This window comes from Pimephales promelas, chromosome 7, assembly GCF_988280905.1.
Source record: "Pimephales promelas chromosome 7, fPimPro1.hap1.1, whole genome shotgun sequence".
Taxonomy (NCBI): Eukaryota; Metazoa; Chordata; class Actinopteri; order Cypriniformes; family Leuciscidae; genus Pimephales; species Pimephales promelas.
The window spans coordinates 23,621,222-23,638,152 of record NC_142775.1 but is presented as its reverse complement, the minus strand read 5'-3'; the positions used below and the strand labels follow the sequence as shown (position 1 = coordinate 23,638,152).

Sequence of the window (16,931 nt, the reverse complement as noted above, 5' to 3'; positions counted from 1 at the left end):
AAGACATATTCTGAAGGAAACATTGGAGTTAATTTTTTTGTGGTGGGAATTAATCTGCTAATTGCCATTCAGTGGGGATAAATCCTCAGGATTTGTTCCAGAGACACAAGTTACCATTATTGGGATTAGGAGGAAATCTTCAGGAATTACTGTCACATTCACATCAAGGCAGAGAAGAATGATGGTGCACAAGACGCACAATGATTAACAGAGGACAAATAACATTTACTCATCCTAAATGACAAAAGGATTGCTCCATTGCCTTGAGCATCTGTTAGGATTAAAAACAAATTACAAAAAAGGGAGACATAAGGGAATTACTCACCTGCCCTCTCCACTAACAAGTAGATGGCTAAATAAATATTTGACCTATATTCTACGACTGCTCTTCCTGACAACAGCCCTTGCCCCTCAGCTGAGCTGCTCTCGGTTTTTAATATGAGACGCTGGGATACACAGACTCCTCTGAGTCAGCAGGGTTACACAAGGTAAAATGGGAGAGTGCACTGTATGGGGCTGGTGGAAGAAGCTTAAAAACACGGCCAGTGACAGCCAACGGTATGAGTGAAAAGACCACATGACACAATGTTAATAATAATGGATCATGTATAGTGGTTTCGTACACAACTTGATGACCAACACTTTGCCTGTGCATTAAAAACAAGCTTCAACGTCTTTTGAAAGGTTTTGACTAGTAGAAGAAGTGGTCTGCTGATGGCATGTTTGATGCTTCTCAAGCTTGCATTTTCCATCTCTGTCATATTTAAAGGTGCCCTAGAATGTGAAATTGGATTTATTTTGGCATAGTTAAATAACAAGAGCTCAGTACATGGACATGACATACAGTGAGTCTCAAACACTATTGAATCTGAATCAATAAAATTAATCATAGGCCGCTTCGTCGTGTAACATCAAGACGATAGGCTACATTAGCATATTGCCCGCCCACTTATTGCACTCACATACACCAGGGAAAACTTGAACCTCCTGTGGATACTGGACAGCATCATGTCAAGAAGACCTGGCCTGTTCTCTAGAATGTAAAGGTTGGCTAAAGCGTTTTTTATTTTTTGAGTTTGTGCTGCTGAATACAGTGTTATTAGACTTTAGCCATGAAAATGTCACAAGTATCAGAAAAAAGCACAAATGTCAGAGCATGTCAAAACACCTCCAAGACCCCAAAAAACACCTCAGACCCCAGAGGGTTAATGTTTCATCTTCAAACTCTCGCAATCGACGTCAGTTTAGTTAACGGTGTAGGAAGCCTCAGGAAAAGCAGTGCTGATGTTGTTATAGCAATGGGTGTTTGCTTTTTTTGTATAAAGCACATATTTGCTTTATTCTATATAACCATGTTCCAGCCTACATCCTTAATCCTGCCAAATACCTAAACTTAACTACCTTACTAACTAGTAATAAGCAGTAGTTTGAGATGAAAGTCATAGTTAATAGTAATAGGACCCCAATCTAAAGTGTAACAAAATAATATTTGTTTGTTTTTTTCCTTATTACAAATATATTACATAAGCAGCATAATATTTTGAAATTGAACAGAGAAATGATTTGGGAAGATCCAAAGAGCATATTGTCTTTCAATGAAAGAACAACATCTGATCATCCAGACAAAGGTTCACAAGATCAAAGTCACAAATTTGATAATTGACGTTGCATAATGTAAAACATTACTGTATTGTACATAAAAATGTTTCTGGTTTAAACTTTTTATGCTGTGACAAATTAATCTCACTGAGAGCGAGACCGCACACTGACTTTACTATTAACTGGACATGGACCCTAATAGTCTGCTTGTAATCAGACAATTATCACAGTTGTAATAAAAAAAAAAAAGACAGTAACATGTAAAGACCTCCTGGTCGGATGCTGGTCGGATGGTGGACTTTGGGCCGATCGAGTGCAAGTTTACAGGGTGGTTTTAACCTATTCTAATCAATTCCACAGGACATGTAATAGGGGTGGAGGAAAAAACGATTCTTAGATGCATTGTGATGTGAATGTGGACGTAGGGCTGCACAATTAATCGAATTTGTAATGGCGATTACAATTATGGATGCCACAATTATGTAATCGTTCAATGGCACAATTATAAAAAGTCCACTTACATTATTCTGTGTGCTTAAAATGTTTTTTTTTTTTTTTACAGTTTATCTTAAGGGTTTTTTCCCCATTGTTTCAATTTTAGTTAGTGTAACATTATAATTATAATTAGCATTAAAGCAACACTATCTAGCATTGTTTACTTAAAATAATGTTTCCAAAATCTTATCAGTGGTTCATCAGGTCGTAACAGGGTGAAAGGCACTTCTGCCGTCGCCTGACGGGGTCTGTATCACTTTTACTAGCACTAACTTCGGGGTTCGGGTAGGAACCCGACCAAAAAAAGAACTACAAAATTCGACTGCTTTACATCAAGCACTACAATAGTCATTATTTCGTTGTTGTTTTTTTGTTTCTGATGTCGCAATACATCATCCTTTCATGAAATCATGTAACATACTCTACCTTGTCTGTGGACATCGTTCATTCTAAAGCCGGTGCTGGATAAACAGCGAGTGTGCGTGCGACGGTAGGCTAAATTATTTACGATAGCGGCAATGGACAATTTCGTTTCCAACCAGTAGGGCGACCGAAGAGGAAAAGTTACTTGGTGTTACTTGAAGTTACTTGTAGAAAAGCATTTAAAACGTTAAAAGCACTTAAAGTTACTTGTAGAAAAGCATTGAAAGTTTCAGGAGTTTTCAGACATTTTATTTTGATATAAAAATTTGCATGCAGTTTCTTCGAACAATGGCATAAAGTTGTTCAAAACAAAATTCAATGTAAATTGTGATAATCTTAATTAATAATCGCAATTATAATTTCAGGGCAATAATCGACAATTATGATTTTTGTCATAATCGTGCAGCCCTATGTGGACGATTCTGAATCGATTCACAAATGTCAAAAATCAATTTAAAAATCATTTCTATAAAATATAAAAACTTAATATTGAAGAAACGCAAAAGACGGAACTCTGAAGCGCGGAAGTGCAGACGGTCCCTCATTGGCGTGCACACAGACGGCTCAAAATCTAAACACCCTCCTCGTTAAAAGATAATGTGTGGAAATATTTTGGCTTCTATGAAGTTGAAGAGGGAAAGGAGCTGGACAAGGGCCACACTATTTGTAAGCTTTGTAGAATAAAACTAAATATTTCGGAAACATGATGAAGCCATATATATAAAATGACATGTTTCCACCCAGAGGAGGAAAAACAATCGGCTGTAGGCTACCGGTCGTTGTTTTATTATTAATTTACTAAAAGTATGCTGCTAGTACAGACACACATTTATTTGCAGTTTGTTCTTTGCAATGATAACAAAATATATTGTATATTAATTCTTTATGGGTCATTGCTTTGTACTTTTAAAGCAAAGTATTTATAGTCACACACACACACACACACACACACAAAAAGATTTCAATAATCGATAATCGCTTTAGCATCGAATCGCAGCCCTCTGAATCGTAATCAAATCAAATTTTCATTCTTATCTGTTGGTAGGGGTGGTGATAGCGCAGTGGATGAGACACATGCCTTTGGTGTGAGAGACCCGGATTTGAATCCACTGTGAGACACCGATGTGTCCCTGAGCAAGACAGACACTAGTTGCTCCAGAGGCGTGCGGCCTCTGACATATATAGCAATTGTAAGTCGCTTTGGATAAAAGCGTCAGCTAAATGAATAAATGGTCCATGAAGCATTAGAAAGAATTATGAACCATTTCAAACTACCATTTTAACAAATAAACTGCACATTTTAAATCATGAATTCCTATTTGTTTTTCTAAATGTGATCTATAAGACTATGTGATCAGACTGAATATTAATGCTTATTTTCAGTCATGCCTATTAGTTCCTTGCGTAACGATATAGACATCAGTACTTAACTACCATACCCGTGTGCAGGAAAAGACACATAGCGACTAGATGTACTCACATACTGCATCACACACCAAGGGGCCTCATTACGTTTGCCATTAAAAAGTGAGTTGAGTAATCAGATTTATTGGTTTAAAACACATAAAATCGTCCATGTAAACACAACAAAGTGCTTTTATGTGGTCTAGGACAATTGAATTACAATCAGATAGCTATCCAATTACTTAAGATGCAGTTTCATAGCAAGAGTAAACGAGGCCCAAGTAGTGGAGGAGGGTGGCCTGAGTTGCTCTGTATTACGCCACCCTTGCAACAACTGAAAAAAAAAAAAAAAAAAGTCCATCTCATCAAAATTATTAATAAATATTTTGTTGGTCTCAAGATTATGACATACCGGCTGACACAGCAACTGTTGTTATCTGTGCATTTCCACAGAACTTCTCTCGTGGAGATCATAATTAATTTCCACAGAGCTGTAATTATTTAGATGTTTATAAGTGAAATAAAAGGTTATAAAGTAGATGTTTATGTATTTAGGGAGTTTTAAACGAGGGGATTTTGTTTAAAGTCATACAGTGGCCATGCTGGAACAATCCCGGTGAGTGAATGGCACTGTATGAAAGCGACTTCATGCGACTTCAATCAAAAATGTAATCATTTGGTATGAGGTTGAATTTGATAGGTAGATTTATTTTAAATATCTATAATAAGCATTTTGGAATGTCTACGTATAGGCCTTTTACAATACATTCTCTATAAGATAGGCATGACCAAAACACTTTGAGAACCACTGCAGCTGCTGGGTAAATGAATATTAATCAAGCAATCATGTTCTGCATTCACTCGATCTGGGATGCTAATAGTTGCACATTAGTTTGGCCAATACCATAGAAGATGGCATTAGCTTCTGATTGATCTTAAAGGCTGAATAATTCCAAATGAATTACATTTTGAAAGGAAAAACAAACCTTTATAGAACTAAGCTGGTTATAAATTTATGAATATAAGGCATAAATAATTATGCAATGTTGTATATTATGCTGAACCTCGGTTATAAATCCTCTAAAATAAACAGAACAACAATAAATTTGCTTTAAAAAAATTAGCTGGAAGCTGCATGATTGGGTATCTATCTTAGGCTGTGCTAATATTGAGAAGCTCAGAAAAAAGCCCTCTCAGGCGTGAGACCTTGCACTTTACCATTACAAACACACTTCCTGGCATTCATGTCTCTAAAGTTCCTTCCAAGAAATGCTCAAAACCGGATACTAATAGAATGAAGCAAATATTTGAGGAATTGTTGCACATTTTAAAACAAAACTCTGTAATTTCCGATACTAGTATCAGAATCGGAACAACTCTACAAATAGCTAAATAGATAAATAAATAAGGAGTCAATGTTCAGAAATTATTCAATATTATTTTGTCAGCTTGGATCACGCACCTATCCCTCAACAGCTCGCTCTATTCCCCCCATTATTTTTAGATGCATTTTGTCCATAGAAATGCATTATTCAGTCCTGTAATTTGACGTGACTGACTGGTATATATATATATATATATATATATATATACAGTATATATATATATATATATATATATATATATATATATATATACAGTATATATATATATATATATATATATATATATACAGTATATATATATATATATATATATATATACAGACATGTTAACTATTTTGTCAAGAATTTCAGGCTTAGGAAACTTTATTTTTCATCATTACAATACAACTCTGAATAAGCAAATAGATCCAGACACCAATGATCTGCCAATTTACAATTTTTACATTCAAGTCAATCAGCTGTCAATCATGTTTAACATACTTTTTGCTGCAAATCGCTTTAATCTGCTTTGATTCCCCTCCACCACCAAAGGACTATCTATATATGACATGAACGATCACACTCAAAAAAACAAACTGGATCAGCCTTTTTTTTCTGTGCCTAGCTGTCAGAAAACAACTAGACTTTGTGTCGCACTGAAATTTCAAACAGTGAAATTCATGTACAGAAATGTTTGAAAACACTTGGAAATCTTGTTTAGGGGTTGCAAACGCGTTGAAAGATGAGAGGTTTAATCTGCTATCCTTTGAAAAACCATTTAGAATATTTAGGCCAAGCAGATTTTTAACGCTAAAAGCCCTAAACTTGTGCTATTACAGTGAGAAACTGATGGGTTGATATATATTTATTCGATCATGATTTACTTTCTGTCAGCGAGAAATAAGAAAACTATGGCACGGGTCAAAGCAGACTGTTAGAGGACAAAGGCAGCACATTTGATTTCAAATAGCCCTTCCGTCAGCAGTGGTCAACCGTGGTTGTAAATTATTCACAGAGGCATCTGCATCTTGGGCAACAGTGGCTGCAACCTGCCTATGTCATGGAAGTCCAGTTGGCGAGGATCAAAATACACTGCAAAGCAACACAAGGTCAAGCTATCAATCACACATTAGCACTTTAGGCGAAAAAAAAGATCAAATTATAATGTGTTTGTATCATCAAGATTGCATGGATCAATAAGAATAACTTTAAACGAAAGACTTTCCATTTTTAAACTCTCTTCCTGCAAATGGAAAGTCCATTCTTCTTTTGTAGTCCATCTTTGAATATTAGCGCTGTGACATGGGGGAAATGAGAATTATTTTATAACAGTGCAACAAACTGCATAGCACATGGGTTCATACAGACATTTGATACTGGGATGAAAACATCCATCCGACTGGCATTAAAGAAACATGGTGCAGCCGAGAACACTGATTACATCTGGGTAAAGATACTTTACGGAGATAAACCAGCTAAGGAAGGCTAAGGTCAAGTACAGTAAGGAAGAAGTTGTAACAACTGCTTATTTTGTATGTTTTTTTTTTCCTAATGGTACATTAATGCACAAATGACGTACAGTGTGCCCACAGTAAAACAGGATATTTGAGCAGATAAAAACGAGGCAAAGAAAAGGGAAAAGAACAAGAAAAAGCTGAACCACCCCATTTAATAAGAAGAATAAGTATAATAATAATAATTATTATTATTAAAAGATAATTGTATCTTTATAATTGTAGAACAGCAGTAAAATTACAGTATGTGATTCATGTTTCCATTTTAATTTACCATGGGGCTTTTATTTTTGGTGGAAAAATCTCATAATTCATAATTCATCATAGATCAGATCATAATTAAATCACAATTAATAACAGATCATTTGGGTTGGGTATCGTTTGAATTTGAACGAATCTGATTCCGATTCCTGGTTTCGATTCCGGTTCCTAACAATTCTCGATTCCGATTCTTTTAAGAGGCAGGGTCAAAAAAAGGTTTAGCTAACCTTGCTAACCAACGGTCTTTCTGAAGGAAATAATCCTTTCTGAAGGAAATACTCCTTTTGTCACAAATTTTGCATTTTGCCAAGATTTTGTTATTTTTAGTAAAGTGAAGCCACACTTTGGACCGCCGACGTAAGCTACTCATGTTCGACTCGCGCGGTTATGCCACCACTTCCGGTAGACACTTCTTCGTTGGTGTTGTTCAGCGTTTTCTTCTTCTGCTCGGCGCACTGTGAATATCGAAACTAGGAATCGAAATTTTAACTTTTGAACGATTCCGGGAAAAACGAAAAGTTAGTCCCGGTTCCAATCGATACTCGATACCCAACCCTACAGATCATGCACAATAAACACACTAAAACATACAAATTCAGAGATCTAATGCGTTCATAAAGCATTTTGGTTTTTATAAGCGTGACAATTCCAATCTAAACTGACACCTGCACATATTCAGGACTCTCGAGTCTCGACCGCATTCTCGACAAACCGGCGCTGAATGAACGAAACTGCGCTGGACAACTAGTTGTCTGCAACTTCATATAATGCGTTCATCCACAAATCCACCAGAGCTGCAATGGGTGTGTGAGCTGTGAGGCGCAGCTCAAACGTAGGCCTACTCTTCTTCCCGCTCGTTTAGTAGGGGTCGTAATCTTTTGGAATTTCACAAATCGATTAAAATCGATTCTGATTTTAGATTTTGATTGTAAACTTGTTTTTGAATCTTATTTAATTTATTTTCACTAAAGTCCTCCTCCTTATATATAACAAAACCTGTGCCCCCAATTGTATTTGTGTAATTAAACTTGAATTAAAGTTTTATTGAATTATTTTTTTTCAATCGTATGTTATTGTTTTACTTCATCAATCAATATATAATACAGTTTTTTGCCATGTTTGTGTTTATTATTTTTAGTTAAGGGGCCTGTTTTGCTTTTTTGGGAGGGGCGCTTGGGGCTGGATTAAAGGAAAATAAATGTCTTAAACCTTGTATTTTTAAATAAGTTTTATTGAACAAGTAAAGGCATAGAACCAGTTTAATGCATTGACAATATTTTTAGAATTAGTTTATTAATTAAATTAATAAAAAGACAAAAATACCTTCACCTCTGGAAAGATGAATGTGTATTTAAAATGGGTCATTTATGCAGAATAAATGTGTAATTATTTTTGAATTTGAAGCTTTCTAGACTGAGAAAAGCCTGAAAATGTATTTTTGGCTTATGTGAATGAAAGACAACAACTCCCAGAATGCACCTGCTTGCTTTACTGCCCTAAGAGGCCTAATAGACCTTTTTCACAAAAAACGGAAATACGTAATCGTTGTGGAAACGGAGTTCCCGTCAACTGTCGACACATTAGAAAAACCTACTCTGGGAGGAGAAAATTGATCAGAGAGTCTTCAAAACTTCAAAAAAATGTAAACTTGTCATGGTCCAGTTGTTGATGACTTTGTAAAATGCTGTGGTGATGCTTGTCTGCAGCTGATGTATCTAAGACCAAAGATATGACAATTGATTTCAGAACTGAAGCTCATTCTTCCCAATATACGTTCATTAAAGGTAAGAAGGTGGAGTGTGTGGAAAGTTATTCATATTTAGGGAGTATTATTTACAATAAACTGCATTTTGATGTGAATACCAGAAAGAAGTCTGTCAGTTTTATTTAACAGTTATCCTGAATTTTTTGCACTGCTGTTGCTATAGAGCGATCAAAGATGAAGAAAAATTATACAAATATTAATTTATCCCTTGTACACTCAGATTGTTAAATACTCAGAATGGTATATATTAATATTTTAAATTTATATGTAGCCCACTGTTGTGTGTTCTTATTTATCTTGTTTTATATTGTGGTGTATATTTTTATGTGCTTATTCCGCTGGATACAAATATCTTAATAAAGTTGAACATGAACTAGCGTTACTTCAAAAATACACAAAACATACAAAATAAACAAACAATGACGGCTTATTAGTGAATGGTGACATGAGAAGTACAGAAGATCACAGGATCAATAACATCCCGCCAGATTGCCTGAATCCAGTTCCTTTGAACTTCATCGACAGGGAACTGACGAGGGAAGGAATGAAAACGACAGGTATGGCTGCTTTTGGGAATAACCAAAAAGATCGGTACGCAACAACTCTCACTAGTTGCCTTCGGCGCTGTCTGTTATGAATGGAGCGGAAGAAGATTACCACGACAATTGCGTATTTCCGGTCACAAATACGGAAGTTGTGAGAAAGGTCTATTTTCTTAGCAATGTTAAAACGCACATCAGCCGATCACTTGTTTAGCGTTCGTGTAAACACTACATTCAGATTCACCAATCGGAATTAATTCAGTTAGATTGAAACAAAAGCTGCACATGTAAACAAGTGATAGGCGACTGCAGAAATCAAAAGCTGAATCCCAGACATTTTGTACGATTTCGACAGTAACCCCTACTACTCAGCTTTCTCTTACTAATTTACTCAGGTTTCTTCACAGAACAAGAGCCTGCTAGCTTAGCTTTGAAAAAAAAAATACTACAGGTTTTCTACAAATACAAAGCTTAATGCTAAATCCTAAAGTATTTCTTTAAAATGAATGGTAACACTTTACAATAAGGTTCGTTAGTTAACATTAGTTAACTACATTAGTTAATATGAACTAATAATGAATAGCACATACAGCATTTGTTAATCTTTGTTAATGTTATTTTCAACACTAATACTTGATTAAAATCTTGTTAACATTAGTTAATGCACCGTGAACTAACATGAACAAACAATGAACAGCTGTATTTTCATGAACTAACATTAACAAAGTTTAACAAATGCCGTAACAAATGTATTGCTCATGGTTAGTGCATGTTAGTAAATACATTAACTAATGTTAACTAATGAACCTTATTGTAAAGTGTTACCAAATTAATGAGCTATATTTCAGATCAATATATTTTCGACAGTCTTGACAAGTCGAACCACTAACTGCGTTCATACAGTTCAGGTATTTGTTCCGAAGAGGACGGTGTGAAATTAATGAAAGAATTTTCACTTCTGGGTAAACTAACCCTTTAAAAAAAAACTCATGCAGGGGGCTCAACTAGATTTTCTTTTACTTGTAAACATGGCATCATGACTTTGTGTAAACATACACGGCACTTTCAAGTCAAGTGGCGTGTTATCTAAGCATTTTGAGCTATCCGCGTGTATGTCCACACCGAAACGAACTGTCATCTTTTGTGTGTATGTAAACGCTGTTAAATGTCTGAGTGATTCCGCATGTATGTACACTAGGGATGGGTAATAAATATCGATTTCTCAATGTTAATCGATTCTCATTTTTACGAACCGATATTGATTCTTAAATCTCAAGAATCGATTAGTCATCCTGTTTCATTTGAATGAATGGATCATTGTATCGCGGCTGCGTGCATCCAAAAAAAATCTATTGATTAATTAATCATATATTGATATGAAAAAGTCTCAATTTTCAAATTACGTCCATTTCCTTTAGAAATTCAAAAACATATATAACGTTTTGGCGCTGTGGCGTGAGATCGCTCTGGCACAGCTCAAGAGAAGCAGCAGCGCTGATCTCTCTTCCGGCTTAATAATACCAGTCACAGTGTGAAATAAACATGAATGAGCATCTGAAAGTGTGTTAAAAAATAGAGTACAACTTATCGAAATCCATATCATGTCACATTGATTCGCTCAATCAGCGTTTCAACCATGGAAAGACGTCAGTTAAACAGCTTGTAATCAATGTCATGTATCGTCATATTTACCTCAGAAAACCCACATAAACTCGTTAGTCAGCTAGAAAAAATAACTCCAGAGAGGAGCATTTTGCTAAATATACACCATATTACATATGCATTATAATCTTAATGTTCTTCAATATTTAATGCATATTTGAATAAATCTGGCAAATTTTTTTTGACAGCCACCATTTAAATGTTTATATTTCATATAATCTTCTTATTATAAAAATAAATAAAAGTGTAATTTAAGTGTTTGTCTAGCTACAAAACAGTTAATTATTACCTTCATATTAGGCTAATGAAGCCTAGTAGGCTACAACTAGACTCCCATAGTTTGCAGCATTAGTTAAGAGATTTGATTTCCTTGAGAAAATGTATTGTTACTGATATCCAAAATAATCAATATTGAATCGAAATCGAATCGAATTGCAAGCTTGTGAATCGAAATCGAATTGTGAAATGTGTGTCAATACCCAGCCCTAATGTACACACCGTTAAATGTCCGAGCGAAACGAAGCAAAATGTAGATCTATATCTGTGGAGCGATTTTTTTTTTTCCTAGGATGGTAAGGGAAGACTCATAAATGGTATTAACCCCTGTGACGGTAGGTTTAGGGACAGGGTTGAGGTAGGTCATATACTTATACAGTAATGTAACGATAAGTCAACGGCGTTCATAAACACGCTGAAAAGCGATTATGCGTGTTGATGGCACACCAAAAATGGAAATACGAATTGGCGTGTCATTACATACGCCATTTCATGAGAGCAGTCTGTACTTGCGTATGAAAGGGTTAATACAAATGACCATGTATAAAGAGTAAATTAAGTTAACACATTATTCCAGAAATTGCAAGAAAATTTAAATAAAAGGAAGACAGCAACCAACAGTTTATGACTATTTTCTTCTGCACCAACACAAACACTAGCCTTGTAGCCTCCAAGTACGTTCACACATCACATACGTACAAAAAAGAAATAAGCAAGTAAGAAGATGATGGTGAAGAACATTCTTTTTGAGTGAAAATCTCACAACAAAAACCAGCCACTGTATCCAAAAGCACATTTATTGATTTGCTCATCAGCAACTCTGTTGTGGCTGTAAAAAAGAGGATTTCTGAAGTAAATTAATGTTATCCACAACACTGAAAGATCTTTGTTTTGGGGATTTGTTTTAGAAGTTATGTCGCTGAACAATAACCCCTGCTAAGCTGTTTGGGTTATACAAGGGAAATAAATGTAACCCATCTTATCCACAACAGCTATGCTGACAGATTACAGTGAATAAGACAGTGGAAGAGCAACCACCATTACTTCTATTCTGCACTCCAGTCAGTATGTAGCTAGTCTAAAACTCACAACCGTACATAATGCTGTGCATAAATGTGACATTTTAATGCACACTGCCAAATAAGGATGCAGTCTGGAAGTCACACAAACTTTTTTTGTTTGCTTTAAATGTTAAACTTGAAAGAAACTCAATTCCGTCAAAGGTCCCATGAAAAAAAAAGCTGACCATGGCATTTACTTATAATAGCTAGTAAATATGTACAAGAAAAAAACAGATACAGGAAACAGAAGCCACTTAATAAAGTTTGAAAGTTCAACCAAGAAGTAGGCTATGTGTATCATAAAATAAAGTGCATTATTTCACACTTAAAGTATGTTACCATTAGGGCTGCCTCATCAAAAGATTTTCCATTTAAGCCATTAGTCGACTGATTCCATGCATACGTTCAATTAGAATCTACTGGGGGGAATCCTTAACCTTTAAAAGGCACCTTAATATAATAGCTTCAAAGTAATTTCGGTGGTAAACAAACTCATAGTAGGGAGAATCATCCTGGTAGTATGGGGGGGGGGGGGGGGGGGGGGGGTCAATGCCAGCCAGCAATGCAAACCAGCAATGCAAGTTTGAGAGGAGCACCCCTGACAAATCTCGCGAGAATCACAACATGCTTTACGTCAACGACGTCACACACATCAACAACAGCATGCAGCATGAAGACACTTGCGCGTATTTAAGATGTGATACTCGACAATACGATACTCGAAAAAGCTAAGAAAACGTGGTCGGAAGAGACTAGGAAAAAGAAAAAGAGATTAAGCCTCTCTGCTCAACCCGTAAATAAATGCATAAATCCGCAAGTTTTGTTTGAGTTCTTTAATGGTTTAGTGGTAGATCTTTTGCCAAATGTGTCAGAGGTTACACGTTCAAAGTTTTTGCTCTCTCATCAGAACTGAATAAGTTCATCAGTGGTTACAGGCTATATATCAAGCAGGGCCACATTTTTGTGCATTTTATTTTAGAGCGAGCGGTCAAGTAAAGTTGTTACTACTTACATGTTTTAAATGATAAGCCATATTTGAGGTTGATGGATGATAGGTGAATGTTTGGATTTCCTGCCCGACATACTGTAGGCTAATCACCACAAGGACCAGCTATTAAAGATCTGTCCCTCACAGACTGCGTGCCTTCGCCACTTCAAATGGAGTTACTAACTAACCAACTAATAAAATCTTGGTCGACTAAGCCTCTTCTCGTCAAATAACGTTTAGTCGACTATTAGGGGGCAGCCCTAGTTCATCCATCAGATCTGAGGCACTGTAACCACCACTCACAAAGTTAAACTGTTTTTATGATTATTATTGTTGTTATTAGTAACAACAACAACAAATGTGTCTTATTGCAACTTTTAGGTTGTAGGTTTAAAAAATTAATCAGAGCACATTAATCTGATCGCTCATAAAAGTTGAAAAAAAAAAGAAAAAAAAAAATCATACAATTCATGTTATCCTGCCAAACGGACAAAAAAATAATCCATTTGAAAACGATAACAAATAATACAGCATTGCACCTACTTCGTAAAATATATCTATATTAGAAAAACACTGTTTCTGTCATTCTGCATTGATAAATCTATAGAATCTCAATTTAAATAAATTCACAAATTCCTCTTTAAGCTTCCCGTTTTTCTGTGTGCTTTTGGTCAGATGTTGCCAGTTGTGATTTATTTTAAGAGTTGTGGCTTTTAAGGCATAGGCCTAATTTACATTCAGCTGGGCAAGTGCTTAGACTTGATTCTTTCAGTACAGTAGCCATTAACTCATGTCTTGGCAAAACTTCTGTGAAAATGAAAATGTACATGCAGCACACAAAATTGAACTTTTCAATTGGTATCTGAACAGTAGCAAGAATGGTCCTCCAAAAACATCCAGTAACATCCTGAAGTAACTCTAATAGGCATTCAGTAACACAAGTATACAAAACAAATCCATAAACACGATTCAAACAACAATCAGGTGAAAAGTTCCTCGTATCACTACAAGCAGGTCTATAATGGTTTGTATGCTCGTCCCATTAGTTTACACCGATTCCTCCGAGAGAGCATGTGCAATGTGACCCAAAAGATACAGTTTCTTATGTTACCCAGATGCTCATGAATATTTCTGCCTTTAGACTGATATAAATACAGAAGCAATGCGCTCAAATGTAACATTGTATTGATTAATTGTCTCTGTAGCCAAAAGAGTGCAGTGCTGTGTGGGCAAGTGCAACCCAGAATGAGGGATATAGTGGGAACACAGAGAACAGGCAAAGATTGTGCCTCTTTTTTCAATAAAACCAAAATTCAAATGATGAACACACAGTCTGTATAGAAACATCCCCCGTTTGACTTGCTATTCCTTAAATATATTTCTGAATAAATATAACCATAAAGGTGCACATTAAATGTGCTCATGTAACTTCAGCCATATCTTATCTAACGTTCTCACATGCAAATGACCTTTGGCCTAGCCGGCCTCATCAAATGATTTTATTCCTTTTTAAACCACTCATTTACTAATATGCATAAATTGAACGATCCTTATCCATGAATAATTAAAAAAATATGAGCTACCAGTAGAGGGGGTTTAACATGCAACATATAAAACATGCATGCATGCATGAGCAGCAGCCAGCACAACGCTATTGGTCAATATTACACGAACATACAGTTGTTCAATACACCACGAGTGTGTTGTCTAAACTTTACTGAACAGGTCTTCACGTTGGAAACCAGTCACTGAGAAAATAAGCTGCATAATCCTAGCAGTAAACGCTGCTCCTGTATAGTGCACGCTCAGATAATATTCAGATGGCGTTGTGTAGCTATTTTACGAGAAACCAGTGAATTCGATCTCAATGCGGAGTAACAAGAGAAACAGCCTCCGGTGGCACATACACACAAACATGTCATGATAGAAACGAACACTCTGTACATGCATATTGCATTTAGAGTTGTTACAACATAGTAATACCCACCTGATGAGCAGGAGATGAGGAACACTCCAAACGCCAGCTTCGTTGCAGGTCCCATTTTTCAATCTTCTGTCTTGTCCTACAAAATCCAAGACTCTCTGCATTCAAGTTTCCCCTCGAACTACTGATCAGCAGTCAGTGAAACACATCCATGTAACCGAGTCAGTGATATATGGCAGTGCACAAATCCAATGGTAGATTATAGTCCTCAGATTCAGCGACTGGGAAACGGCATCAAAGAGTCCACTAGTGACAGTTCATTTAAAGCAGACGAGCTTTTCGAAATAAAGTGATCTGTGACTGTCCATGCAGTTTTCCTGAAAACCCATGTCAAAAACGAGGAAATTCCTACGAATAATATCTAACGTTATACAATCTTGCCCTGTCGAGCGCTCAGAATAAACGAGCCCGTTCAATAAGATCTTTCAGTAAATGGGTCAGCTCCCATTTCCAATGAACAGAACAGGACAATATATGCATAGAACCCGCCATAAAATATGTATAAAATATTGTTATTAATACAAATGAACTAATATTTCAAGCAGAGCAATGCCTCACACCCACCTGAAAAGTCTATGGCAGTTCACTAAATGCATGCATATTTACGGGGATAAAAATGGAATTAACATACCTATACGATATTTCCACATCACGCTTACTTTGCGTTTTTATTTTTTAAATATATATATATAAATGTAGAATTACTGATCATAGATAAATGGGGTCACGCGCACGATTCAGCGCACGCGCGAGCTCAAGTTGACAGTGAAGGACTTAAATATGGCCAAACGCGCTATATCCACATTCCTTTCGGGTGTTAATGACTCAAACCTGCAATTACCAACCTCACGAAGCTTTTCGAGAACTGCTAAGGTGCATAGTTAAAACAAACACTCGTTTTAAACTAAGACATGTCGACGGCTGAATAAAGCTTAGCATGTAACGTTACAGCCTCCGAAATAACTTCATCGGGAATATGACGCCAAAAATGAGACGGAATTGACAGATAACGTCACTAAATGTAATCCTTCAATATGTATTTTCCCGGTGATCGCAGTCGGTTGACTTTTTAGAGCAGTCGCAACTCAATTTATCGCGATTTCACTCTCCGTTGCTGTCAGTCACCAGTGGCTTACTGTATTCAAGATGGACGCCCGGGCGGATTGTTTTTGTTTTTTTCTGTCTTCCACTGCCTTTACCCGCCCATTTTTTACGTAGGCTCAGAACCGTAGCGATTGACAAGCCTTTTATCCAATCAGAATCGAGTATGTAAATAATTGAAACCAACCATTATGGTTGCTGGGTTCACATAAACCCAGCCCTCTCTATGAGGGGTTTGTGTGGCAGTAGAGTGGCGAAGGAAGGCAGTAAATATTCACTGTATGTTAATAGTTGTGTATTATAGGCCTACTATCGTACCTGTGATGTAACCCATTTTATGAAAAGACGAATAAAAATGCAGTATTGTCTGTTTTTATTTTATGTTGCACCTTGGTAGACATTGGGAAGACCAAGGCTAGTTCTCACGTGGGGAAGTTGTCACCATTTTTATATAATAACACTACAGCCTAAGGTTTTGAGTCTAAAGTCCAA

The 16,931-nt window shown here is 36.3% G+C and overlaps 1 protein-coding gene across 4 annotated transcripts in view; it reads right to left on the bottom strand.

Annotated features, from left to right (window-relative positions):
* acvr2aa (activin A receptor type 2Aa) overlaps nucleotides 1-16,512 on the bottom strand; it is a 50,327-nt gene extending 33,815 nt beyond the window's left edge. For all 4 annotated transcript variants that reach the window (XM_039655386.2, XM_039655387.2, XM_039655388.2 and 1 more), the window contains exon 1: nucleotides 15,342-16,512. In XM_039655386.2, the coding sequence (XP_039511320.2) occupies nucleotides 15,342-15,396 (55 nt within the window). In that variant the 5' untranslated portion in view covers nucleotides 15,397-16,512. The remainder of the gene's footprint in view (nucleotides 1-15,341) is intronic.
* Between the last annotated feature and the right edge of the window lie 419 nt (nucleotides 16,513-16,931).